Source organism: Hyaena hyaena, unplaced genomic scaffold, assembly GCF_003009895.1.
Source record: "Hyaena hyaena isolate Hyena2069 unplaced genomic scaffold, ASM300989v1 scaffold_515, whole genome shotgun sequence".
Taxonomy (NCBI): Eukaryota; Metazoa; Chordata; class Mammalia; order Carnivora; family Hyaenidae; genus Hyaena; species Hyaena hyaena.
The window spans coordinates 54,508-81,382 of record NW_024081147.1 but is presented as its reverse complement, the minus strand read 5'-3'; the positions used below and the strand labels follow the sequence as shown (position 1 = coordinate 81,382).

The 26,875-nt window shown below is 48.9% G+C and overlaps 1 protein-coding gene across 4 annotated transcripts in view; it reads left to right on the top strand.

Annotated features, from left to right (window-relative positions):
• The window catches only part of MTCL1 (microtubule crosslinking factor 1), a 126,405-nt gene that overhangs the window by 74,848 nt on the left and 24,682 nt on the right, over nucleotides 1-26,875 (top strand). For 2 of the 4 annotated variants that reach the window (XM_039255233.1, XM_039255230.1), the window contains exons 4-9: nucleotides 149-208; nucleotides 1,448-1,525; nucleotides 5,448-6,785; nucleotides 7,921-8,052; nucleotides 18,094-18,324; nucleotides 19,916-20,113. In XM_039255233.1, the coding sequence (XP_039111164.1) occupies nucleotides 149-208; nucleotides 1,448-1,525; nucleotides 5,448-6,785; nucleotides 7,921-8,052; nucleotides 18,094-18,324; nucleotides 19,916-20,113 (2,037 nt within the window). The remainder of the gene's footprint in view (nucleotides 1-148; nucleotides 209-1,447; nucleotides 1,526-5,447; nucleotides 6,786-7,920; nucleotides 8,053-18,093; nucleotides 18,325-19,915; nucleotides 20,114-26,875) is intronic. The other 2 variants (XM_039255231.1, XM_039255232.1) reach the window with 2 other exon arrangements.

Sequence of the window (26,875 nt, the reverse complement as noted above, 5' to 3'; positions counted from 1 at the left end):
TTGACTCTGAGTGGTTCCTTGATTCCCGTGGGAAAAAAAGAGCCTCCATCCATTGTGTGTGTCCCCTTCCAGTGGGGATGGCGTGTGCCCAGTGCCAACTCCTGCATGTGACCTCTCCATAACAGAATGTCCCTTGGATCTGTTTCAGAGTTCCCTGAAAAGAAGAGGCAGCCGGGAAACGTACAAAGAAAAGAAAACCTTTAACCAGGTAAGCAGAGGTATCATTCTAATGTTAAACCTCCTCAAGGGGCCATCATCTCATTTTGAATGGCCTCCAAAGCATGAGAACATTGCCTTTAAAATATTGAAAGAAACATTACCTGCCAAAAAATTTGGACTCACTCAAAACCTCCACGGAATGAGAATGTTCTTTCTAAACCACCAACTCCTCCTTTCTGTTTCTCACACTGATAAGCTGGTGACTTCTTCAAGAAAGACAAGAACAGATTGGCTCTGTGCGAAACATATTTGGTGTAATTCAGGGCTCTCTGGCAGCATTCACAACTGGTAAAATGTATTTTGGCCATCAAAGTCATTCACACAGTAAAATAGGTCAGCTACTGTAGTGTTGGGTCATTCATTCATAAAGCATTGTTTGGGGCATTGGGTTTTTTTGTTTGTTTGATGTGGGTTTTTTGGGTGGTTTTTTGTTGTTATTGGTTGTTTTGTTTTGTTTTGTTTTGTTTTTAGTGTGTAAGCTAAATAGTATCTTAAACTGTCCTAACTGAAAGTGAGATGTTCTCGCTGGAAGGTGGTAAAAACATAGCCCTTTCTGTGTACACGGTTTGTGTTGCAAAACTTTCTGAGCTCTTCTGAACACATGCTCTACTGGATTTCTCTCTTCTTCTTTGAAAAATAAATAAATAAATAAACGCTGCCAGTATTAGGCATTGGAGAGAACAAAGGCATTAGTGGGGTATCAGCTCCCCAAGCTCTCAGAGCAAGTAGTAATTAGAGAGACATAAGAAGTCGGGTAACTGAGAGCTCTGCTGACCTGCCCCATGAATTCCACTCTTGATCCCCTTTGGTTTTGCCATTATCCAAACTCACTGATGCCCAGAATATCCTTCACGGAGGACTGGCCCATGTGAACTGCAGGAATGCCGAAGATTAACTTTTCTCCCCTGCCCTCTCTCCTCCCTTGATCTCACTTTGGCATCCACCGATAACAAGGAAATTAAAATCCACAGTCCCTGTGCTGGGGGCTTGGACCCTCCCGGGCGTCAAGTGTGCTTCAGCTCCCTGGCTCTTGAGCCGGGAAGATCTCCCTTTAAAGGGTAACAGCTTCCCCATTATGGAACGTAGCACTGCCTTCGCCTGTGGGTCACTCAGGCTGTGAACAGCCGTCACCGCCTCTCAGGAGTGTCTGAGAAATATTCCGGGCACCGGGAATACGTTACGTTCCCCCTCTGCCCGCGGTACCATTGAGAAAGGAGTTTCTGTCCAGCAGAGCGGTGGAACCGAGCGCCTTGGAAACTGCAGGTCTGCCACCAAAACTCAAAGGAAACCGGCGCCCCGGCGCAAGGTAGGAACGCGAGTAGTCAGCGCTTGGGGTGCTGGCTAGACGTCAGACTTGCAAGCCAAAGAATATATACCCAGAGCGATATATTTTTGTTGCTTGACAAGGCCTTTCCAGCTGCTGCTGCTGGTGGTGGTGGTGGTGGTGGTGGTGGTGGTGGTGGTGGGGCCATGTGTGTCTTCCCCTCTGTCCCGTGCTTGCCTTCTCTGCCTGCCACAGGACCCATGTCATGTGGAAAGTTTGACTTGACCTTCTGCTCTCGTACTGCATTCCTGGAGCTATCTGATGATCTCTTGAAACCAGAGCTTGATATCCTTGAGCTTAGGACTCAGCCTAGACCCTCTCCCCCAGATTTTGGCAGAGTTTTAGAAAGTGTATGGTTCCAAGATAAGATGGGCGACCCAGCCTCCTGCTGCTCTAGCTGAGGCTGTGATTCCCCATCTTATGAGAAGGAGCGACTCCCTGCTCCCAGAAGAGGTGGAGCCTGGCTCCCTGCCCCTCCTAACCTCCCACCCCACAGGCCCCAGCAGGCACAGTGCCCAGCTCCAGCCGCCTGGACCCGAGTGAGCAAGTCTGACCCTTTTGCTAAATACACACACTCCCTTGGCTTCAGAGATTGTCTTTCTTTGGAAAACTGCTTTAGCATTGGTGGAGGCCTGGTAGTGCATGGGCATTGAGTAGAAACGACAGCATGCTTTAATCGTGTTAGAGTCCCTGGTGTGTGTGTAGTTTCTGTTTTTAAGGAACAAGAAGACTTTTTGGATACTGTATCAATCAGGTAATCTACCAATCAGACCCTCCTTAGGGTATGTCACAGAATCTTGCTTCTTTAACTGGGGTCTGGCTTCAAGAAGGAGGGGAATGGTTTTGGTTTTAGTCAGATTTGTGGGGCATGATGGGCAGGGGAAAGAGGGTGTGAGGCTTTAGATTTCCAGAAATCAAGGTATATAAGGTCTCTTTGGAATTTTCTACCCTAAGCACTTAGAGTTGAGCATTTCAGAGCCCTTGGGGAAGGCCCAGGATGCGCTGGCCTCTCAGAGATCCTACCCCTTGCCTCAATTTCTCAGTTCAACTTTTGGGGGAAAGACCCTCAGGGAGGATCACCTGAGATTCCCAGATTTTGGTCTGAGACAAAAACTTCCTGAGCTGTGCAGGTCACATTACCCCTTGTCCACACATTTCCGGCCTGGCCTCCACCATACCAAGGCCTTACCAGCTGCAGATTTCCATGGAAGTGGGGTCAGGGCATGGGTCACAGCAGGGGGTCTTGCCCATCCTTGGGTCTGCCCAGGCCCGAGGTGGGCAGATGGTGGGGTCCCCTTGGGGCTAGTGACATTCTTTTCCATGATATCAGCTGCTGTTTTCAGGCACAAAGGGAATTTCTCTGGTTCAAGGTAGAGACAGGATCATTTAGGGGCAAAGGACACACGCTGGCTATCAAGTTAATGCTGGGTCTGAGGGCATTGTGATATCTTCCCAACCCGGGCTTTCACTCCCAAACTAATCCATTTACAAAGTGTTGACCATCTGTCTCCACTGGTATGTGTGTTTGCTTATTAAAACTCCATTCCTTCCTGTGAACTGCAGAGACCTCTCTGTGTATTTGGATGCATAGATTTCTTACAAATCTATGTTCATCAAATAATTGAAAGGGTGCTTTTGACCTACTTTCAAAAGGTTTAAGAAGCTAGGGTCATTTAAAAGCAACATGCCCATTTCTGGTGCAGAGCAGATTCCCGGTATTCACTGAAAGAATGATTGAATCAACAAATCGGCATGCTTTTACCCTTAGTGTTAGGATTAAAAACAATGTCTTTTACAGCCCGAGGGTTCTATGTAGGCTCTGTAAAATCTCTCTCATTACCCCAACAGTGATGGTAATCCATTTTGCTCAGTATGAGTGGGCAGACAGCTTTATTTCCAGTTGGTCACGAAAACCCTTTTATGTCTGCTTAACCAAAAACAAAATCCTTAGTATATTGGGTTCTTAGACCACAAGACAATATCCTCCTCTTAGTGACATTTGTGTTATTCTCCTAATGCACGAAGAAGACAAAAAACCCAGAGTTACTGGCATCTCTCTCCAATATTAATTACTTTTCAGACAAAGAGGAAAGTTAATTTCAGGATGCTAGAATGTGGAGATTCACCATGTACAATTTATGCAGTGCATTTGACCTTCATGGTGACCTTGTCATTGAGTGAGGATCCTGCTTTAGTAAGGCATAAGGAGACAGATTGACCAGGGCTCTGTGATCAGCCCATGGATCATGGACAGAAGGGGCAGAAGTGGAACCCCCTTCTGGCAGGACCGATTTACCCTCTGCTCAGAGGACGGCAGGGAGGGCCTGTCCCTTCCAAAGGCGCACAGGTAGCACCAGGGCTTGCTCTCCACATGGCACTGGCTCCCAGATTGGCCTTAGATTTTTCCCGAGTCTTCCATGTCACATCAGTTTTTTTTTTCTTTCCAGGATCTTGGGGTGCAGGAGGAGGGATCTGGGCAGGGTAGAAGGAAGACAGTTAGGAGGCACCAGTGTGGGTATTTCTGTATCTTGCTGTCCACTGGTGAGTGTGTGGCAAGAACATGGCGGAGAAGCTGTGTGCAAGCTGCATCTGACTCCATCAGACCATTTGAACACAAAACAATGATCTAAAAGTTCATTCTCCCCCAGAGGGCTGACTTCTTCCAGAGATTGGTTTGATGACCCTCTCTCAAATGGATGGAATATGGCTACCATTGACCATGTTGTTGAGTCTCTTGGGGTAATGGGGAAGCCTTCGAAGCTTCCCCATGGAAAAGCCCCCATGGAAGCCTTTTGAAACCTCTATAGCCAAAGGGGAATGATTCAGGAAATTCGTCATTTTTCCCATTCGCTGAATGTGACTAGTAAAACATTTGTGCAGGCCCGTATCAGAGCTCATGTAGTTCCCAAGCATTGCGATCTGCACAGAGAAGGCGCAGTCAACTTTCCAAATGGTTCACAATGTATCTTCTAGACCTCAAGCACACAGCAGGAGATTAAACTCAGAAACCCAAGGGCGCAGTTAAGTGTTCCAAAACTGGAGACGTGGTTCTTACTGGTAGAAGATTCTACCAGTCTGCAAGTAAAGGGAGTGGAACAGAACAAAGGTTCGGATGTAGCCCTTGCCTTGTGAAAGGTTGTGACTAACCCAGGTGTTAGGTCTGCAATAACAGTTCACCCTAACCATGTGGTACTTGCTGCTCACTTAGACTTAAAAGCCGCCTCCTGCCTGTCATCCCGTGTTCTCATCCTTCTGTCATCCTTGTAATATGCTGGGGGTGGGGAGACCGGGGTGGAGTAGAGCTGAATTGCCACGTCTCAGGGTCTCGACAAAGCCATAGCATGCCAGGCTCTGATTGGGGCCTCTCTGTCCTGGTAATACCTGTGGATTGCCGGCTACTGTAGATGAGGGCAGTCTACACTGTGGAGAAAGTGAGTGGCGACAGGTAGAAGTAGCTACCGAAACCTGTCTGCGACACCAGGCTTAGTGAGTGGTGCTGGCCTCCCTCACCGGTGCTCACGATTTGTCGGATTGGACTCACAAAATAAGGACGAACCTCTGCGTTGCTGACAGACACTGGGTCCCATTTCATTTTACGTCCTCTTCACTCATCACCTGTATGATGGATACCATGTGCATGTTTGTCCCAAATGATTCGTTTGGTTCCTTTGGTTTCTGTGAGAAGGCAACAGACCAACGGCCTTCACGGTGTCCCCTGCGCGAAGGCCTGGGCTCACCTCGGCTTTGTCTTGGCTCCTTCTACCTGTAACTCGACGCACTGACAGAAAGATGGTTGTTTTGTGTTTGCGTGCGTGTTGGGGGCGAGGTGCGAGGGAAATCATCAAAAACACGAACATTTGGTATTTTCAAATAACCCTTCTCTCGGGCTGTTCTCTCCTGGCAGGATGACAGTGCCGATTTGAAGTGCCAGCTTCAGTTTGCCAAAGAGGAAGGTTCCCTGATGCGTAAAAAGATGGCCAAGCTGGGGAGGGAGAAGGACGAGCTGGAACAGGAGCTACAGAGGTACAAGGCCATCTACGGTGACGTGGACAGCCCTCTCCCCACGGGGGAGGCGGGTGGGCCGCCCAGCACCAGGGAGGCCGAGCTGAAGCTGCGGCTCAAGCTGGTTGAGGAAGAAGCCAACATCTTAGGCCGCAAGATTGTGGAGCTGGAGGTGGAGAACCGAGGCCTCAAAGCAGAGATGGAGGACATGCGGGTCCAGTACGAGCGAGAGGGCGCGGGCCGGGACCACATCCCAAGCATTCCTACCTCACCCTTCGGCGACTCCCTAGAGTCCTCGACGGAGCTCCGCCGGCACCTGCAGTTTGTGGAGGAGGAAGCGGAGCTGCTCCGGAGGTCCATATCCGAGATCGAAGACCACAACCGGCAGCTGACCCATGAGCTGAGCAAGTTCAAGTTTGAGCCTCGGCCGGAGCCTGGGTGGCTGGCGGACGGCTCGGGCAAGGGCGTGGGCAGCGGGGCGCCTCTGCAGGAGGAGCTGAAGTCGGCCCGGCTGCAGATCAACGAGCTGAGCGGGAAGGTGCTGAAGCTGCAGTACGAGAACCGGGTGCTGCTGTCCAATGTGCAGCGCTACGACCTGGCCGCCCACCTGGGCCTGCGCGCCCCGAGCCCCCGGGACAGTGACGCGGACAGCGACCAGGGCAAGAAGGAGAGCGACGGGGAGGAAGGCCGCCAGCCCCAGCCCAAACGGGAGGGCCCTATTGGCGGCGAGAGCGACTCGGAGGAGATGTGCGAGAAGACGTCGGGCTTCGGCAGCGGGAAGCCGTCGGAGGCGAGCGAGCCGTGTGCGGCCGAGCTCCTTAGGGCCAGGGAGGACACCGAGTGCCTGGCCAGCATAAAGCACGAGGCCGAGCGCCTCGAGCGCACCGTGGAGCGCCTCATCACAGACACGGCCGGCTTCGGGGACGACGTGGTGCAGCAGGGCGGCGGCGAGGCCTCGCCGGGGTCTGGCGTCCAGGGGGCAGGGGAGACGGGCGAGGAGGGCAAGAAGGAGCCCCCGCTGCTGGGGACCATCAACTCGAGGATGAAGGCTTTCAGGAAGGAGCTGCAGGCCTTCCTGGAGCAGGTGAACCGGATCGGGGACGGCCTGACAGAGCGCCTGGAAGGCCTGTCCCCCCTGCCCCACCTCTCGGAGTCTTCCAGCTTTCTCTCCACTGTGACCTCTGTGTCCCGGGACTCCCCCGTCGGGAACCTGGGGAAGGAGCTGGTCCCAGACCTGCAGGTAAGGGGGCTCCTGGCTCTGCCTCCCTGCTCCGTTTTGCTCTTCCTCCTTCTCGCTGGCATTGCTGCACTTGAACTCATTCTGCTCACGGCTGCTTGGTTATGATTTCAAACCTGCATTGTACTAAAGCCTCAAGTGTCAACCAAATCCTTTCTATTGGCTGGGTTTCTTTCTTTTTCTTTTTTTTTTTTTTTTTTTTTTTTTTCTTTTTTTTTTTTTTTTTTTTTTGTTTTTTTTTTTTTTTTTTTTTTTCGCGCCGCTTCTCTTGGCTTAGAGGCCCTCCCTCACGATACAAGGCTCACCCCAATGGAAGCGATAGGGATCGACGCAGTCCGTCCTTTCTCCATTTTTTGGTGTCGCAAACGACCGGCTGCCCCGATGAAGAAGCAGAGGAGTTTAAAAACAAAGTACAAACTCGTTTCACAGTCAGGACACTTAGCAGACTGGCCCAGCAGCGCTTGCATCCCTGCTGGGGTTGACTGCCGGAGGGACGCAGTACCATTCCGCAAGGCCCTAGGCAGACAGGCCCACCCGCTCCCACTGGAAGATGAGCCCGGGTGGGCAGAGGAGCCGCCCCCCCCTCCCCCCCCGGGGAGAAGGATGGTTCTGATGGATAAAGTCGCAGCCCTCCCTGAGCCGAGGGTGCGGGCGGAGCCGAGTGGCCTTCCAAGGACTGCTTTCCTATGCATCGCCCTTGGGTGCATGACCCAGCTGCTGCCCGGATTATGGCTTTTGCTGCTCGACCACAAGCGAGGAAGGAGGAGCCTTGTTTCCGTATCCTTCGTGGGTGTGTGCTTGCAGTGGGGTCTGACTCACGCATCCCCATCGCATGCGCCTCATAACCGGTGTTCTGCCTTCTTCCCCACTCTGTGCCCCGTGTCGCCTCTCAGATCTCTCAGCCGTTGTTTTGCGCATCTTCATTTTGGCTCTGTCCTCGTCACTCTTGTATGGCGCCGTGTCCGGTCATGCTTTTCCTGGTCCGGCGGTGGTTTCGGTTGTCTGCCTTACCCATTTTTGTTTTCTCCAGCCCCACTCCCTGCCTCCCACCCCCCCCACCACGCCCTCATCGTTTGTTGTTTATTTTAAATTCAAAACAAAACGAAACAAAACCAAATCCCTCCCATGCACCTAACAGTCCAAACTGAGAGGTCAGCCGGAGTGGCAGCCGGGTCAGGAGCGCGGGGAAGAGCCGGAACAGTTGCACCGCCGGGCCGATGGGGACGCCGGGAGCTGCCGGCAGGCAGGCCAGAGCTACTTCAGCCTAGAGGTCAGCACCCCCTGCCCCCCTCCCCGCCCCTCCTTTTGCTGTGTGGCTGGCCGTGTGATGTTTCCTCCCTGGGTCCTTAGGGGACATGGTGGGCGGAGATGGAACCAGGTGGGACTTCACTGGACTCAAACCATTGCATGCATCTGGGATGGGCGGGTCTGCACAGGGCCAGCACCCCTGTCGGACAGCCATCGTCCCGCCCGCGAACTGTAGGAAAACACAGGAGACTGATTGGTGAGTGTTCTGTAGCTTTATGTCAAACAGTAAAGAAAGCAGGCATGACCACCAAGCACTGTCTTTGCTGGAGGAAACTGTCCTTCGCTGTGTCTCTTGTGGCCTGTCCTGTAGTTTCTGGTGACAGTGCTCCAGCCGGTGAGCAGAATCAGGGAGGGCGCTCCCTGCCTGGGGGCTCCTCAGCAGGCCCTGTTGCCATAGTAACCTCTTGTCAACAAAGCTCCCAGCCACCGTAGATGCTCCGTGGTGTAAAACAGTTGTCAGCCGCCCTGTTGGTGGAAACTGTTTCTGGCAAGTAATTCCACCCAGGACAGAGAGACAGGTGTCCCCGAGGAGCAGATCGCTGGCTCCGAGACTGCTGGTCAGGGCGGGTGACGGCAGGAATAGAGCGCCCTGTCGCACGTTAGGAAAGGTCCAGCTGAAGAGACTTCATGTACCAGTCCCAGAAGGGGTACTGCTGCCCAGCTCTGAGGCATCCCGGTGACTCCCAAACAGCAGGGGTGACAAAGACAGGGGACTCACTCCTGGGAGCACAGGGAAGCTCACCCAGCAAAAAAGTCAGGCATTTGACTAGGAAGTGATGCTCACGGAGGCACTTGGGGTAGAGCAGCGCCTGTGCCCTTGGGCTCAGCTGGCAGCCAGCGCCCGGGTGAGCTGCGGGTCCTGTTGTCACGGGTTGGTGCATGGGGCTGCGGGCTTACCCAGACCTGAGCTCACGTATCTCTGGTCTGGACTTTTCCCTTGTCCTGTAAGAGAGTATGTCCCAGTTCTGCCCTCGTAGATTTGGGCGTGCAGTAACATTTAAGGCTTACATAAAAACAAAACCAGGTTTCAGAAACATCCTGAAAGGATGGTACTCCCACCATCCTTACGTTATCTGGCAGAGGCCAGGCTCGCTCAAGAAGGTGGCCTCCACGTCCCTGTCCCAAAGGGAGGGCTGTAACCGTGGGCCACACGGAGGTGTGACAGAGAGACATCCCGCACACCGAGGGCCGAGCGCACATCAGGGCTGAGCTCCCCCAAAGCAAGCAGAAGCCCGGCGTGCTGTGTGCAGCCACTGCAGGTGACCGCAGGCTACCCCGGGCCATCCCAGCTGGAAGACTGAGTGTTTGTAATTCTAAAAAGTGTTTTCTGGATGCTGTCTTTGGGCCCTGGACATACATCACAGTGTATCACTTTTAGTGTGTTCCCATTCCAAAATGGCAGGTAAGATGTTCCTAGGATTTATACCAAAAGTGAAACCGAGCACCATATATTTGGGGGTTTCCCCAAATACAGATGCAGTGATTGCTGTGTATTGCTAACCTTGCGGTAAGCCCCTCTGATCAGCCTGTGCCCCACACAGGGTCTTCATATGAGAATGATGGTTGCCTGGGCAGTAGCAACCTCACAGTTGTGTGCATTTCAAAAGCACTGGATGATTCCTCCCCAGGATGGAACCCTCAGGAAGACCTATTTCTTAGCCTGCAGTTCACACTTTACCCCTAGCTCTTCCTAGCTAGGGAGGCCACGCTGTGCCAGAATCCAGTCTGGCACGGGCATCAGGATCCCAGGGCTCAAGCCTGGCTCTGTCCATTACTAGCTCTTTCTCAAGCAAGCCTCAGCCTCTTGTTTTCTCATCTGTGAAATGGGCGGAGCAAGACTGTTCTACCTGCCTCACGTGATTGTATGTGAATGATTCCTAGAGCCATTGAGCTATTGAGAGAGTACCCTGAAAAGCACTGAACGCTGTGTAAATGTGAAGCGTGGCTAGTAAGAAAGAGGGAAGTGGTCCTGACACTGAAGACGGCCAGGTGGCAAGGGTGTCACAGCTGCCCTAGTTGGGGTTCCAATGTTCTCTGCCCCCCAGAGTGCAGATTTTTTTCCTGGCTGCTTCCCGATGCTGCACCAGCACAGCTCCGGCTGAACACACAGCCCCTTCTCTCTGATCGCTGCCTGAAGAGAGCTGCAGCTTCCTTCCTTCACATTTATCATTCAAGACATGTCACATGCTGCCTCAGTTAAATTCTGATGAAGTGTTGTTTAACGCTGGGGTGTTGAGAAGCTTCCCCATTGCCTGCCACACACACACACATGGCATTGCGTAGCTTTGGATGCCAGGGGCTGCGGGGAAAGGAAAACACTTTGTTGAATCAAGCCGAGTGTTGTGCAGGATAAATAAAGGTAGATTAGTGGAGTTAGCTGGGGCCACGTGGTGACTTAGGATCCCTGCACCATACAGCTCGGAAGGTAGTGTCAGATCTTCAGGCTCATGCCCTCATTCTGTGCCTGAGAAAACTGAGGTCTTGAGAGTGAGGCAGCCTGCCAGGAAGGCCCCGGGTGCTTGGTGCTGGGGGGAGGGAGGGGGCACCCAAACCGCCTCCTCAGGCCTGGTTCAGCCCTCTCCCCACCCTGCCGGGAGGGGCGCTGCTCAGAAGAGGTCCGTCTCCTCTGGCAGATGTGCCGAAACACAGATCTCTCAGGTGGCTGACTGCACAGCTAAGTCTCTCACCTTGAGTGGTATGTTGCTTCCTTTACACATCTGTCCGGTCTCCTTTAGTTTTTATAAGTTTTCTTGAGAAAGTGAAAAAGCTCATTGTGAAAGGCAAGGCCCAAGCAGCAGCATTTCCTGGAAGGGGTAATAAGATTAATTGCGACTTAAACATCCTTTGTTCTGACTTAATTCACTAAGGCATTTCAGACAGAAGATTCAGTTATATATGCGAGCACGTTATGTTTTAAAATATTTTTTTAAAAAGATAAAACCCATTCCGGGACCACTTTGAAAGCTCCGTTGTTTTTCCTTTCAGGACAGGAGCCCATCATAGACCGCCTGTAGAGTCAGGGTTTTGAGGGAGCCGCTCTGTCCCTGGGGTGGATGTCACCCTAAGAAACTGTTTAGTTTGGTCTTCGAATATGACGTTGGGTTAAAAAATTGTACAGTGGATGATGCTAGACATAGAACTCTTAAAAGCCTTCTAATGAAAACATCCCCCGATCCGTTGCCCACAACCTCTTTCCCGTGAGGCTATCACGGAAATGGTACACAGAGCTCCTGTCCGTGAGCAGGGCAGCCCGACTCTTCCAGAAGTTTCTCCCGGTGAAGACTCACACAGGCAGCGTGACAGTGCCGGGTGCCACCATAAGTGGAGAAAAGGCACACCCGGACACTTTCATCCAAAACGAGGCCAAGACCGAAGCCGGCGTGCCTCAAAGAATGTTCTCATTTCCTCTTACATTGCCTTTGAAATGACTGTCTGTGCAAACTGATTACCTCTATACAGGTGTGAATTTCCTTTAGCTCTGCCCATAGTTCTTTGGGGTGGGGAGCTGACCTGCTATCAACAGCTTAAAAGAGGGGGGAAAATCTTTCTGTGTTTAAGCTGAAGTTTTTTGTTTTTTTGTTTTGTTTTTAAGGATCCATTTCTCAAGTCCCAGTTTTGAAAAGCCTTCTGTTATTTGCCTTATATTCAGGGTCACAGGAGGGAAGATATATTCTTATTTTAGGAGATTTGGGTTTTTGGGCCAGGTTAAACCACTACTACCAGTACGAGCAAGCACCAGGAGCAGCAGCAACACCAAGAAGGAGAAAAAGAAAAACCATATTCTTGCACTTGCATTTCAGGAGATGACAAGCCTGTCATTAGGTGACAACTAATAGAAGCCTGGCTCGCAGATGGTGCACACACTAATCTTAGGGAGGGACGGGAACATCCATACCCAGCACTCTTAAAACGATCACAGGCAGAGAAAGCTGAAGTCAGAGCCCACTAATACCCACTGTCCCATTAATGCAGGCACACCACACTTCACAGCTCAGAAGGACAGGTATTCCTGGTACCTCTTCATCTCAGTACACGTTAGCTCGATTCTCCCACCGCGTACCAGATTTCTTCCCTGACTTTGCTCCCCGTGTCTCCTAACAAACCTGCTGAGAGAGTCCCACTTGTTAAGAGAGAACAACGTATAGAATATGCAGCTTGGAATGTGTGGACGCCTTAAAAATAGTTCTGAATGAGAAGTGGCCAGGCATGGGCACTGGTCACATTTCAGATATAAATGAAACCAAGCCTGTGGCCCAGAGGATTGAGTTTCTAGAGCAGGAATCTCAAAAAGCTCTCTTCCCCAGCTCCTCCTTTGATCCCTTAATCAACGACACACATGAAGCATTTGTGACCCCTTATGCCCCAGCTGTGAAATACCAGCCACGATGGATAAAATGACGTGGGCTTTTGTACCAAGTATATGCACACTTGTGCTGACCTCACCTACGCCTTTTGGAAAGAGCAGTAACAAAACTGGCCAGAACAAAATGGAACTCGCCAGAAAATGAAGTCCTGTTGATAGACATGGAATAGAGTCCTAATATTTAAGCAGCATTGCTAGTATTGAAGTCTCTATAATGAGAAGCATTCCTTTTTTTTTTTTTTTCCTGCTTCAAGATAATGCAAGTATCTTCTTAAGTGTGGAAAGTGATTTATAAGCCACTTTCTGAATGAGGAAAATCAGCAGTATATTGGTGTGGACTCCACCACATGGGGAAAGCGTGGGTGGTGGGTTTCAGAACACTGCCAGGGAAGGTGGCTGTGATGTCAAGGTTGATAAGTCTCTAAATATCAATCTTGGCCCTGAGGCCAAGTGAGGATGGTTATTTTTTCAATAGCCTGCCTTCACAGAGAGCTCAAGACGAACTTGTTTGATGTATAATCTGAACCTTAGGTAAGTGGGCAAAGGATGGTTTTTAGAATGAACATTTCGGGAACTGGGTGATGAAGTATTTACTTTCTAGAGATCTAGGTGTTATGTGAACACTTCCTCCAGATGTATGTGGCTTGGTGCAGTCATGTGAGGGCAGAATAATTCTGAACTGAAACTTTGACCAGAGCACCTTTGTATTTTGTTTTTTGTAATGTTGGAGTGACCGCACCCCAGCTAGGAGCAGTTACCTGTCTGTAGGAGTTTTAAAATTCCATTAGCAAAAATGGACAGTAAAGAAAAATAAAACTTCTAATAGATGAGGAGAACTAACATTTTCTGTTGTTGACCAGTCTCCACAGATGACACGGAGCCACTGTAGGTATATCAGATGCCCCAGATGAACAATATCATAGAATATCACAGGTCCTTTTCTGTAACCCATCAAAGATATGGCTCCGACAGAGGGACACATTTTTAATCAAACAGTGCTGATGTATGAGGCTTGTATATTTGTTTGAAACAAAAACAGCGTAGAGGCGCCTGGGTGGCTCAGTTCGTTAAGCATCCAACTCTTGCTTTCGGCTCAGGTCATAATTGCATAGTTCTTGAGTTCAAGCCCGGCATCAGGCTCTGTGCTAACAGTGTGGAGACTGCTTAGGATTCTCTCTCCCTCTCTCTCTGCCCCTCCTCTACTCTCTCTCTTTCTCTCACAAAGATAAATACATAAACTAAAAAAAATAAAGACAGTTTATCTATATTATTTATTAAGATTAAAACCAAACTAACTAGTTTGGCTTAATATTATGGAAACTAAATTAACAGATACCTGATTTTCTTAAAAGATAGGCTTGATTGGGATGCCTGTTTCAACATCTGTTAATATTGAGCTTCAGGCTAGTATCAGATGTATTGAAACGTGGAGGATTTTTACATTTTAAATGTTAAAAAAGTAAAGCTAGGAGGAGAGTAGCCTGGGTCACCTGAAAACACTTCTGTGCAAAATACCTAAACTGCCAGAAGGGATACCCCACGAGGGCAGGGATTTGGGCAGCTTTATTTACTCCTAAATCCCCAGTACTCCCTAAATCCTTATTTACTCCCCTAAATCCTCAATCGGTTGAGCGTCCGACTTCGGCTCAGGTCATGATCTCACGGTCTGTGAATTCAAGCCCCACGTCAGTCTCTGTGCTGACAGCTCAGAGCCTGGAGCCTGCTTCCGAATCTGTGTCTCTTTCTGTCTCTGCTCCTTCCTTGCTCATGCTCTGTCTCTCTCTCTCTCAAGAATAAATAAACATTAAAAAAAATTTTAAGAGATGCATAAAGTATAAAATGCCCTTTTAAATATGTAGCTGAATTCCTAAGCAACTTGGGGAAATCTTCAAGGATTGGAACTGACTTTAGAAGTGAACATCAGAGCGGTATCTGGCTTTTTGGTGAGTGGGTTGGGGGACAGTTGCCAGAATTGGTAAGCCGGAGCCTTGGAAGCAGGACACAGAGCCTTGGCTCCATCACAGGCAGAAAAAGCAATGGACCAGGGCTCCCAAGGGCTGCACATTGTGTAAGGCTCAACTGGAGAGACATCTGCCTGCTGGTAGAGGGAAGCTGATGGAACAGCATGAAGTCTCCCTCATGTAATCATAATGAGAGCCAGCCTCACCAAGATCAGGCTTTGAACGGATTGTCACCGGTGGCCTAGGAATCCCCACGGAAAGGAGAGTTTATGTTCTGTTGCTGGTTTCTGCACACAGAGACCCCATCTGGAGACACATGGTCAACCCAGGTTACATACAAGATCATAGCTAACCCCCCACTGATTTTAACTGTTTCCATCTCTAAAAAATACATTTTATTTCAAAAACAGTAGCTTTGATTTCTCTACCATTGCCACTTGGACACAAAAGATAGGCTGTGCCAGTAGGTAGACATTACCAATAAGGAACATGAAAAAAAAGATTCCTTTGACTACTTTTCATCTAAAATGTAATAAGCAGACCTTTGTGCAGTTCCTCTTAGGCACTGTGTGCAATTGAGAAGGCTGAGACCGTGTTTCTGGGCGCCCGACCCCGGTCATCCTGACTGTCCAGCCTAGGACCGCCCAGGAAAGAGCAAGGCATTCTGAACTGAGCAGGAAAATCTCTACTAAGGAAGCATATGAGCAAATTAATTATGCAGCTTAGAATGAACCAGGTAGTGAATCTACAAGACCCACTCATGTGAGGTGGTCACATTTGACTCAATCATACTTGCCAGCTCTGACCACCTCAGCAATTTGAGAGGCTGCTGTGGTAGCAGAGACGCCCCTGGGTCTCAGCCTGGTTGGTGGGCACCGTGGTGGTCGGCGAAGTTCGGGTCACAGGCAACATTACACGCCTGTCTCCTAGGAAAGAGATGAGGGCGGCCGGGCTTGTCCATCGTAGGCGACACAAGTGCCCAGGGCAAGATCTCGGGGGAGCTGCCAGACTCACTCCCCTGCTGCGGCGCCCGCACGTGCTGTGTTGCTCCGTGTGTGTCCCCAGTTTGTGCAGATGTCTGTCCTGCGTCTTCACGTCAGGCAGAGTTCTGGCGTCCACTAAACCCCTTCCTTTATCCCACCGATCAGCTCAGGGGTCCCCCTGTTTTACCTGAACACAGTGTGTCGCTAGAGGAGCTGCAGGGTCAGCTTGCGCAGGCGGCCAGACTGCATCAAGAGGAGACAGAGAGATTTACAGACAGGATTCGTAAGGTAAATATGTCACGCGATTTCAGCACAACCAGGTGTCTGATGGCGCGGCCCCTGGAGGCAGATGACTGGATGTGTTTGAAAGAAAGTTGTCGTGCGCAGGCTCCTGGACTCCCAGGGCTGGAGTTTCATCCATTGAGCTGCCCCTCAGACTTGTCATAAAGACGACCGTCTGCCTTTCTCTTCGAACACATGCTTTTACTGTATTTACATTGCGGTCAGCGGGAAAGTCCTTCCTAACATGGAGTCTACATTTTCCTGCAGCTGTAAACCAGCAAAGGCAAATCAAATAAGGGCCTTAGTGCATCTGGACATGAAAAGTGTGTCCATAACTTGGGGTGTCCCGCAGATTCGTAAGCTTTCTCCATGTGGTAAACTTTCTGATAGAAACTTCAGCAACTCGCCCAAACGATTGTCTTCAAAATACTGCCGTTATGTGAGCTGCGGCCTTATTAACCCTTTTACTTTAGAATAAGCTAGCTAACTATCCTTTATCTATTAAATCCTTTACCAGAGTTGCTATGCGAAAGGATTTGCGGACACGGGCACTCATTTGCTAAATAATTTAACTTATTTTCCTTTTTTTTTTTCTTTAACTGCACCAAACATCATGTTTGAGAAGGGAGTCTATCCCTGGAGATGGTAATAGCAAAATGGCAGGGTCCCGGGTGTGTGTAGCTAGTACTTGGATTCAGGGGAAAGGAGTGTGTTGAAGATGAGCCTACAGACCTTGTTTGGAAGGCGGTGAGAGGTCATCCAGGCTTGTTCAGAGGGAAAGGGACAGTTTTCTCTAACGATTCTGAGGGCAAAGGACCAGTCTTGAGACTTGAGAAGTGCCGGAGTCATGGGACAGGAGGAGGCAGCCAGGACAGTGGGGAAGTCAGAGCGAGTCCGGGAGGGAACATTGGCTAGAGGCTGCACAATAGTGGACAGAACATCCCCGCCCCCAGCCCCGCACCTCCACTAATACTCCAACATCTCTGGCGTACCTGCCCTGAGCTAGGCGCTCTGCACATCCCAAGATAGCTTCTGGCATCACTTTGCAGCCCAGGGACCCGAAACCTCCCCAGTCAGCCGCTGGCCTGAGATAACACTGCAAGTGCATTGCAAACGCTGAGTTTCCAGCCTGGTAGGCTGCCCCTCTCCCCACTCCATCCTGCTCTTGTGCCCACAGGGCGGAGAAGCCTCGGGAGGACTCTGAGGCTGCCGCGATGGTGAATTAAATCACTGCTATCTTGTGTTATCACAGCTTGAAGTGCAAAAAATATCTGGTATGATGACTGCGGCCAAGCAGGTCTGTGCGCAGAACCGGGACCTGCCCAGAGCTGCCACTCTTCCGTGGCTTTAGCATATCAGACACGTGGGTGTGGACCTCACGCAGCCGTAATCGCATCCCCTTGGTTTCTGCGCACAAATCTAGCACTTTAGAAAAATAAGCCAGAACAGAACTCACTGCCTTGATCTTTGGCCGAGGGGGAGTGTTAAAGCAGGAAAGGACAGCCGATAACAAGGCTGGGATCCTAACCCTTTTTTGGGGGGGGAGGGGGAAGGGGGGGAGGTCTGTGGGACAGAAAGCTTTCATCCCATCTGTCACTTTAGCTACTGTTGATATTATTCGTATGCCCCTACCTGTACAATGAGATTTTATTCACACCCCTTTGCTTAGGCATTACCGACATAGTGATGATTTATTGCTTGTAACGTGCCTGGACCCATGTGGAAAAGCAGGAACTTAGCGTAGCAATGGGAGACACTGCTTTTTCAGCAATGCTTTATTTCCCTAAGGGTCACTACTCATCACTGATACGAATGTGAAGTCCCGAGTGTGGCAGCAGGTTGTCAGATGACTTCCCTGTTTGTCCACCTCTGTATGCAGCAGAGGACCTCGCACCTAGACAAATCCCTGCTCCCCCACCTGCCTCGCCCGCCTGCTCTCTGTGGGCCTCTCCGTCAGCCTGGCAATCTCCTCCTTCTGCTGGGGGCTGTGCGCACCAGAAGGCTCAGGAAGCCGAGGGGAAGGCTCTCCGCTTACTCCCCCTTTACAATCGAAGTGTGCCTTTGTGTGCAAGCCCACCTGCAGAGGGCACGTGGAATCTGCATGGATATCAGCTGCACACCATACATCCGAGAAGCCATTGTCCTGAAGTTTAGAGAGAGACCTCTAAAAACACCCCAAGAGACTTGACAGTGAAAATCGATTGTAACCCCTCACTTTGAAATAGGATCTGCTTCTGAATCAGAAAACCCTTGAGGCTTTTATAATTAGTACCCATCTCAAGGAGTTCCCGTGTTTCATGTCCCAGCTGCAACATGATAAGGATTGAATGGCAGTTTGCAAAGACTTTGGGTTTGGCTTGGGTGGCAGGTGGGAAGAGCCGCTGTCACACATCTCTCCTTTTTTTCCATTCAAGATGGAGGAGGAGCACCTCTACGCCTTGAGGTGGAAAGAGCTAGAAATGCACAGCTTGGCTTTACAAAACACCCTCCATGAGCGAACCTGGAGTGATGAGAGAAACCTGATGCAACAGGAGCTCCGGTCCTTGAAGCAGAACATCTTCCTTTTCTACGTCAAACTCAGGTGGCTGCTGAAACACTGGCGGCAAGGGAAACGGATGGATGAGGAAGGCGAGGATTTCACTGAGGTACCTCCGCCCAGAGCGTTCGTTTTATTTGCGTCCGTTTTGTTCTTGCCCCCCAGGCACCGCTGTCCCTCTGCCTTCTACACACAGAGTCACACTCTGCCATTTCGCATTATTTTATCAAGTCCAATGCAGGCAATGGAAATGCAGCAAGTGGTCAAGTTATATAATAGACCAAGAATTCCATACTGTCCTTTAATCTCGTTGTTTTGTTTTGTTTGTTTTTAAATAAAATAGAGCGTGAGTGGGGAAGGGACAGAGAGAGAGGGAGACACAGAATCCGAAGCAGGTTCCAGGCTTTGAGCTGTCAGCACAGACCCTGATGTGGGGCTTGAACTCATAAACCATGAAATCATGACCTGAGCAGAAGTCGGACACTTAACCAGCTGAGCCACCCAGGCGCCCCTTGACCTGGTTTTCAGAGTCCTGGTCTGTGACTGCATCATGCAGCAAAATGTTGCTGCCATTTCTTTTGTTGCTCATCTGTGGATTCATGAGAATTGTCACCCGGAGCTCCTTTCCATGCCTCATCCCACCTTGGCTGGTTTGTCCAACCTAGCTCTGAATCTTTCTCTCCTCTTTCCATTTCGGTTTTTGTTCCTGAATGCTAGAGCCCATTCTGCCAGTGCGGTTTTATAAGCTCCAGTTCGGTCAGATTTTTGCCACCTCCAGATTTGCTGCCTGTGCATGTGTCTGTTCCCTCCTGTGCCCCATTCCCAGTTTCAGCCCAGAACAAGAACAGAGCCATTTCCTTGCTGATTGATCTTATTGATTAAGTCAGTGTGACTTCGAGCTCTTCAGGCTGCTTCCGGCCCAGCCTTCTGATGCGTGCAGGGCTGGGACCTGAGGTTCTGAGCATCCGCCCCCCTGACTCCAAGGCATCATAAGTCTCGGTTTCCTTTAGACTCCCAGGGACTTTTTGTCTGCTTTCACTTTAGTGAGCAGTGTATACAGTTTGAAGTCATCCTGGGAAGAGGAAGATACATGGCTTCTCTCTACTCTGGGAGGGAAGAAAGTCTTCCAAAATCAATTCAACCTGTTTTCAAATAGCCGTGACCAAGAAAACCATCATTAAGCAACAAAACCTACAAGTAGTTGTGAAGTTTCCTGCTGAGCAATACTTTGGAGTTCCTCCTCTAGTTTATAAAACCACAACTATAATCAATAATCATTTATAAATCATAAAATTTGTCATTGTCAAAATAACTTACAAACAGTAAAATTTCCAATCTTCGCTGATCAACTGGGCACCCCTTGTGTGCTATTCAAAGGAAAAGGGTTGGGACGCGTGGGTGGCTCAGTCAGTTGAGCATCTGGCCCAGGTCATGATCTCATGGTTCACCCGCATCGGACTCTGTGCTGACAGTGAGGAGCCTGTTTGGGACTCTCTTGTCTCCCTCTCTCTCTCTCTCTGCCCGCCTCCCCCCTCAAAAATAAATACATAAACATTTAAAAAATAAATAAATCAAGTGAGTTCATGAAATGGGCTAAATGAGCATAAGCCACAAAATGGAGAATTCTCAAACAGTAAAAACCAGGCTGCAGAGCAAAGGCTTTGGATGGAGCCATGATCATTGTCTCCTGCTGTTTTCAGAGCGAGCGTCCGGAGACCCTCCCCAGGCTCGGCGAGCTTGGAGTGCAGGGGGACCCCAAGGGGGACGTCCCCGACCGGGAGGACAGTGGTCCAGGCTGCGGCTTTTCGATGGGAGAGCATTCTCCACACTCCCCTGTGCAGATTGGTGACCACGGATCGCGGCTGCAGCCTGCGCACGCGGGCCAGCTCCACAAGCAGGTGGGTGCCAAGGTCCCAGCCCCTCGTTCTACCCACACATGGGAGAGGAGACTGACAGTCTGTGTCTGTGCCATCTTATTCTATATGCTGGTGTTCTGGGGAGCAGGAAACTCCTCTGGCTGCCTGTGGTTGCCTGGAGCTGTTTTTGTACTAGAAATTATATCGTTAAGGCTTTCAGCCCATTAGTTCGTTTGGCTGACATGTATAAACAAGGAGCTAGTAGGATCAGATCAGTTGGAGAGGCCAGCAAATGTCCCTGGAGAAGAGGAGGAGAAGAGGGGGAGTTTTGAGTGGTGTGTAGACTGATCTATGGCTTTACAAAGGTTGACCATTCTTCCCAGAGACAGTACTGAGTGCAGCACCCTCCTCATGTCCAGAGAAAGAATGTACAGGGTTTTCTTATTGATGTTTAGCTGAATGGGCATGGGAAACACCACTCATTTGGCAACATGATGCGTGAGGAGGAAAGAGAAAGTTGTTGTGGTTGTTTTTAATCCTAAACCTGTATAAAGTGTTTTAGGTTCTTTTTGGGCCACTTGAAATGAAAATATTTGATGACACCTAAAAGAATGAAAGCATGGGGGTGACTGAGTGGTTCAGTCAGTTAAGCATCCGACCCTTGGTTTCAGCTCAGGTCATGATCTCGCAGTCTGTGAGACAGAGCCCCACATCAGTCTCTGCACTGTCAGTGGGGAGCCTGCTTGGGCTTCTTTCTCTCTCTCTTTCTCTTTCTGTCTCTCTCACTCTCTCTGTCTCTCCCTCTCTTTCTAACTCTTCCCTACTCATGCTTTCTCTTTCTCTCAAAATAAATAAATGAATTTTTTTTTTAAAAATGAAAGTACTCAGGGCGCCTGGGTGGCTCAGTCGGTTAAGCATCCAACTTCAGCTCAGGTCATGATCTCATGGTTTGTGGGTTCGAGCCCTGCGTCAGGCTCTGTGCTGACTGCCAGCTCAGAGCCTGGAGCCTGTTTCAGATTCTGTATCTCTCTCTCTCTCTCTGACCCTCCCCTGCTCGCTCGCTCTCTCTCTCTCTCTCTCAGAAATAAATAAAAACATTTAAAAAAATGAAAGCACATTAAAGAGAGGTGGGATTTCAGTGTATAATATGAAATAATCATTATTATTGCCAAGTGCCACATTTATTAATTATTAAGCAGATAGCCCCTGCTATCTGGTACTACTGCTGCCACCCAGATTTTTTGCACTTCTATACAAAACAGCAGGTGTGTTGGGTTTAGAGTGTTGAGACCCTAGGAGGCATCCAGCATTAAAGCTTTCTTGCTCCCCGAATTTCTGGTCTGAGTCCTTTCTGATTCTGTGTTGCTTCTTTGATGGTTCTGTGGGGCAGAGCCCAAGGTCCCAAGCCCTAGACCCCTGGCTCTGGGGTGAGGGGCAGGGGGCGGGTGGACCCAGAGCACAGCAGTTACCCCGGGCGTGGCTGTCGCCACTCAGCCGCTGACATTTGTGGGCTCCACAGCTGCGGCTCCTCCCTCAGCCCAGAGTCGCGGAGGGTCAAGTGGGAGAGGGCTGGCATCAGATCTTTGGCTCAGGTCCAAATGAGGGAAAGTAGTGATGTCTGAGCACAGGCCTAAGGGATGTGTGTGATATCCCCCCCACCCCCCAATCAGCTCTCTACACTCAAATCACATTTTCACAACTAAAGAGCTGTTTTCTATGCACACCCATCCACCCTTCATTTTCCCTTAACAATATGATTCAAGAAAGAGATTATACTTTCAGATGAATGTTTAATTACAGTTATTAGGAAGTTTGTCATTATGCCAGGGTCCCTGGGGAGATTTTAGCTCATGGAATGAGTTTTCCAGCAATTGATCTAGTTAGAAAATAAAATGCTCCTTTGCAAATAGCCCTTTAAAACCCACCGCTAGTATTATTTTTAAAAGAGATGTTGTCAGTCAGTTCTATAAAGAATCCGTGATTAGTTCAAATACATCTGTTGCTTGCTACTCAGCCATAAACCTGCCGCGTCTGAGATCACGCGTTGGGTGTTTCCCACGCGTGCATCCAAATGCTTAGGAAAAGGGAAAAAAATGTAACACATCTGGTTTTCGAAACAATTCTCATGGAAAATTTTACCCTTGGGGTGGGAAATAATGCAGAGTCAGTCAGCTGGAACCTCACATTCAGTGTACTGGAATGTCATCTCTCTCTGCCTCATCCTTCCCAAGCTGATATCCTAGCTATTCACCTTGCAGTAGCTAATCCCACTGCACACTTTGTACGGTTTGCCATGGAAGCACATGGGGGGGGGGGCTGCAAGGTAGGGTGCCGACGGGGAGAATCAGGGCTGCCTTTGGTGGACGCATCTGTCTGTCCATAGCAGTTAAGTGCACAATGCCATCCATCCGAGGACAGAAGATTAATGAGCTCTACTGTACAACAGCTGATCGCCTGAGAGTGAACATTCTCAGTTAGTGGGTCCACCTGCCCTTTCGTGGCGTGGGTATTAGCTGGGCAGCCTGCCTGCAAGAGTAAGAACATGTGGCTCAGAGAGCCGCACCCTTTTCAGAAACTCTGAGATCCTGCCAAGGTGATAAGTGGAACAGGGAATGTGGCCGGACTCCCTTCCCAAGGCTAGATTCCCAAGTAACGCAGTTTCCCAGGCCTTGGTCTTTGCTTTGCGTCACAGTGAACATTCTCACGGTTGAACGCAGCAAATGGCAAAATGCATCACATCCAAAGAGGTTAAAAAAAAATTTTTTTTTAACATGTATCAAGTCAATTTTGGGAATAGTTCATAAAAAATTGTCAGGGTGGAAAATGTTCGGCTGTGTGAATGTTCCCTGTTAACTGATCTTTAGTCACACGACTACTGATACAGTGGCAGGGACCTGATTGTCCTCGAGGACAGAAAGCACTTACAGCTTGCCCGGCCTTCTGGAAGAACTGGAAAATATGCAAGAGCTTGTGGGATGGCTCTCACTGAGCTCCAGGATGCTTGCCACTACATTAAGCTTCTGAGACCTAAGGCTGCTTATGCGTTTTTTACCTACTAGTAAATCCCTAAATCAAGATTTTTTTTTAATTTTTTTTTAATGTTTTATTTATTTCTAGGAGAGAGAGAGACAGCGTGAGCAGGGGAGGGCCAGAGAGAGAGGGAGTGACAGACTCTGAAACAGGCTCCAGGCTCTGAGCTGGCAGTAGCACAGAGCCCGACGCGGGGCTCGAACCCATGAACCGCGAGATCATGACCTAAGCGAAAGTCGGACGCTTAACTGACTAAGCCACCTAGCGCCCCTAAATCAAGATTTTTTTAACACAAGATGATTAACAGTGCCAGAATTACGTGGTTCCAATAGCTAATCATCTGTGAATTGGATTAATTTATTCAAAGAGAAGTCACTTTTCATCCAGGGATGTGGCATAATGTTCTTTATTGAAGCATCTAAGGATGGGGCGCCTGGGTGGCTCAGTTGGTTGAGCATCCGACTCTTGCTTTCAGTTCAGGTCATGATCTTGTGGTTTGTGAGTTCGAATATTGGGCTCTGCGCTGACAGTGCAGAGCCTGCTTGGGATTCTCTCTCTCCCTCTCTGTCTCTCTCTCTGTCCTTCCTTGCCCCCCCCCCCAATAAATAAACTTTTTTTAAAAAAGCTTCTAATTATAAATATAGAGAACCTGATTTAAAATTCAGAGCAAGACCGATGAAATTATGTTTCCTGTTAGTCTCCAAAGACAGCTGGTCACTAAGGAGCCTCCCTCAGGACCTAGCTTTAGGACCAACTAGAATCTGTTCCCCTGGGCCTTTGTCACTCGCTGGTCCAGGACTCATTTGGAGCTTAGGGCCTTCAAGAGCCACCCTAAGTGAAAGTCAGCGGCTTTGGCTCCCTGGGCCTCCTGGGCTTCGACTCAGCTGGGTGCCCCCTTTTCTGCTTTGCCCAAGGTGCAAAAACTTCCCGAAAGAGCACCTGTGCCAGACAGGGCCTGTGTGTCAGAACTGTGATCTGCTCTCCTCTTGAGCCTAAGTCACGTTTAACTTTCAATTTTGTATATTGTTCCACGGATTATTCTATAGACTTTGCAACCTCTGTACAACCTCACTAGGAGACAAGGAACTCTCTAGAAAAGGAACCAGACCAGGGGCACCTGGGTGGCTCCATTGGTTCAACATCTGCCTTCAGCTCATGATCTCATGGTTCGTGGGTTCGAGCCCCACATTGGGCTCTCTGCTGTCTGCGCAGGGCCTGCTTCACATCCTCTGTCCCCCTCTCTCTCTCTGCCCCTCCCTTGCTCACTCTCTCTCTCTCTAAAGTAAATAAGTTAAAAAAAAAAAAAGAAAAAAAAAGAACCTGACCAGAGCTTATAATTATGAAGCATTGCATGTTTGCTGTGTGTTTTTGTTTGTTTCTGTTACTATGCAAATAGCACAGGTGCAGGAGGTGAAGAGCCACAAATACTGAAGGGTACTTAGGAAAGGACGCTGTTAGTCCCCGTCACACCTCCCAGTGTTAGCCATGGTCACAGTTATGACATCCTTTACTAAGTGTGCAACAAACTCTAAACCCCGCTGCTAAGTGATTTCTTCCCATCTGGCCACTTGATGTTCATCAGACCTGCCCTGGTCCTCTGAAGCCTACGGCTGGTAACTCTGGGTTTATAACTTACTGAATATACGTCCATCAGTTCTTTCACAAACCCACATTTATTCTTGGGAAGTTCTCCCGAAAATTACAGTGACCTGCAGCGCAGAGCCCTCATGGCCCAGATCACCTGCCTATTCTCAGCCAAAGGACGGATGACTTGTACAAACATGAATATCTCATCTCTGTAACCCTTCATCAGAGATTATGTTTTCGTGGCCAGTCCTCAGTGACACCTTCTCTTTTATCTATGGGAGGAAGTATCTTTTAGGAAAGTATCTTAAAAATAATCCGAACGGAACAATGGAAGTACGAACGACAAATGGCTTATTTAGTAACATGTTGCTGGATGTGTAAATGCATCCTTTCTGTCTGATCTCACAGTAAAGGACTTGTCTGGGGACTCTTGCTGATAGGGGAGTTACTTTCTTGAATAGTGTATGAGGTCTCCCTCTTTGTAATTATGAAATAGGACCTGTGCCTGCCTGTGTTGAGGGCCAAGGGCAGCTACCACAGCATTCTGGAACTCCCTGCCTATGTCTCCTACCCTAAAAGAATAGGAAAAGGCCATCTGGCTTTCTGTGGGTTGACCCATAGCAGCAGGTCATCAGAACAGAACAGAACAATGTATCTGTTCCAGTGTTGGATCAAACTCATCTCCAGCATGAATGGCTCTGATACAAGCAGCGTGGTTGATGGTGGCTTAGCTCTTTCACAGAATTATTAAACACTTATCTTAGAAATCTTAGGCATGAATGATTTTATCAAATAGCCGGCATTGCATCACAAATGTCTGGGTGTATCACCTTTCTCAGAAACTTCCTTTTCACATTAATAATATTTATTATATATTTGGGTGGCAGCCTTAATTAGCTGAGGCCCAACCTGGAACGTGTTATACAGTTTAACACTTTGTAGCACAGTCAAGCTCCTGACCCCAAGTTTGGAATTATTGTCAGGCTTGCCCAGGAGAGATGAACTTGGAAGAGCTGAAATGCCCTTAGCCTGAGGAAAAGGAAATGGTGGAGCTATTTTATTCCGACTTTTTTGCAAGAAAGCCAAGGAGCTGATCTTGAAGAGAGTGAAACCTGGGTCTTTTTCATTGAAATTGACCCATGCTTAACAGATCTGTAAGCTAAAAGGTTGCATAATTGGGCCCCTGGCATAGAAGTTTCAGAAAACTCTCTATCCAGGAAGACTTTCACCCAAAGACCTCTAAACAGACCAAAGAATCTTGATTCCATTCTCAACCTGATTAGGGTCGCCCTTTTACCCAAAACATTGCCCAGCAAGGGCCACCCTGGGGAGAAAAAGTAAGACAAGTAATTTTAAAGCATTCTTTCAGGATGACTCACTAATATCATTCCCTTGGATATGGAGGATGGAATTCATTTCTAGAGATTAAAAGTGGCTTCTCTTAGGCAAAGCTTTAAAAAAACAAACAAACCTGGGTAGAATATAATGTCAGGATGTAAATATCTTGGCTCGGTTTGTCCAGCTTTGGGTGGGACAGACCTGGGTTGCCGTCTGTGTTCTGCGCTTCCTAGCAGCAAGAGCCTGGTAGTTGCTCTGTTCTTGCGTGTTCTAGTTCCTGCTCTGTAACACAGGAACATGACGGTATGCACCTAGCGCTGATGCAGGATGCAAGATGCGTCAGCGCTGGCACATATCATCATGTTTCATGCAGGATGCAAGTAACATCGTGCGTCAGCGCTAGGTGCATACCATCGTGTTGCATGCAGGATGCAAGTAACATCATGCAGGTGAACGATTAGCATAGCTGATCTTCGCACACCCTCTGACCCATTAGAAACAATTAGTATTACTTTTCATTACTGGGGGAGGGTTGTTTTTTGGTTTTTTTTTTTTTTTTTTTTTTTTGGTTGTTGTTGTTGTTTTGCTGTGAAAAGGTTTAGAAGCATCATGCCCATCTGGGTCTTCAGAAATTTTTACTTGGGCATCAATTGTTGGTGTTGTGCACCAATGGCAGAGAGCTAGTGTGGCTTCTTGCCATATCACATGCTGCTCCTGGGTGATTACAATAACAACTACCAATAACATTGATTCTGTGGACTCTTTGGCTCTCTTTGGCCACCTTCATCCCAAAGCAATTTTTGAACTCATGCCGTGATGATTAATATTATACTGCTTTAATAACACATT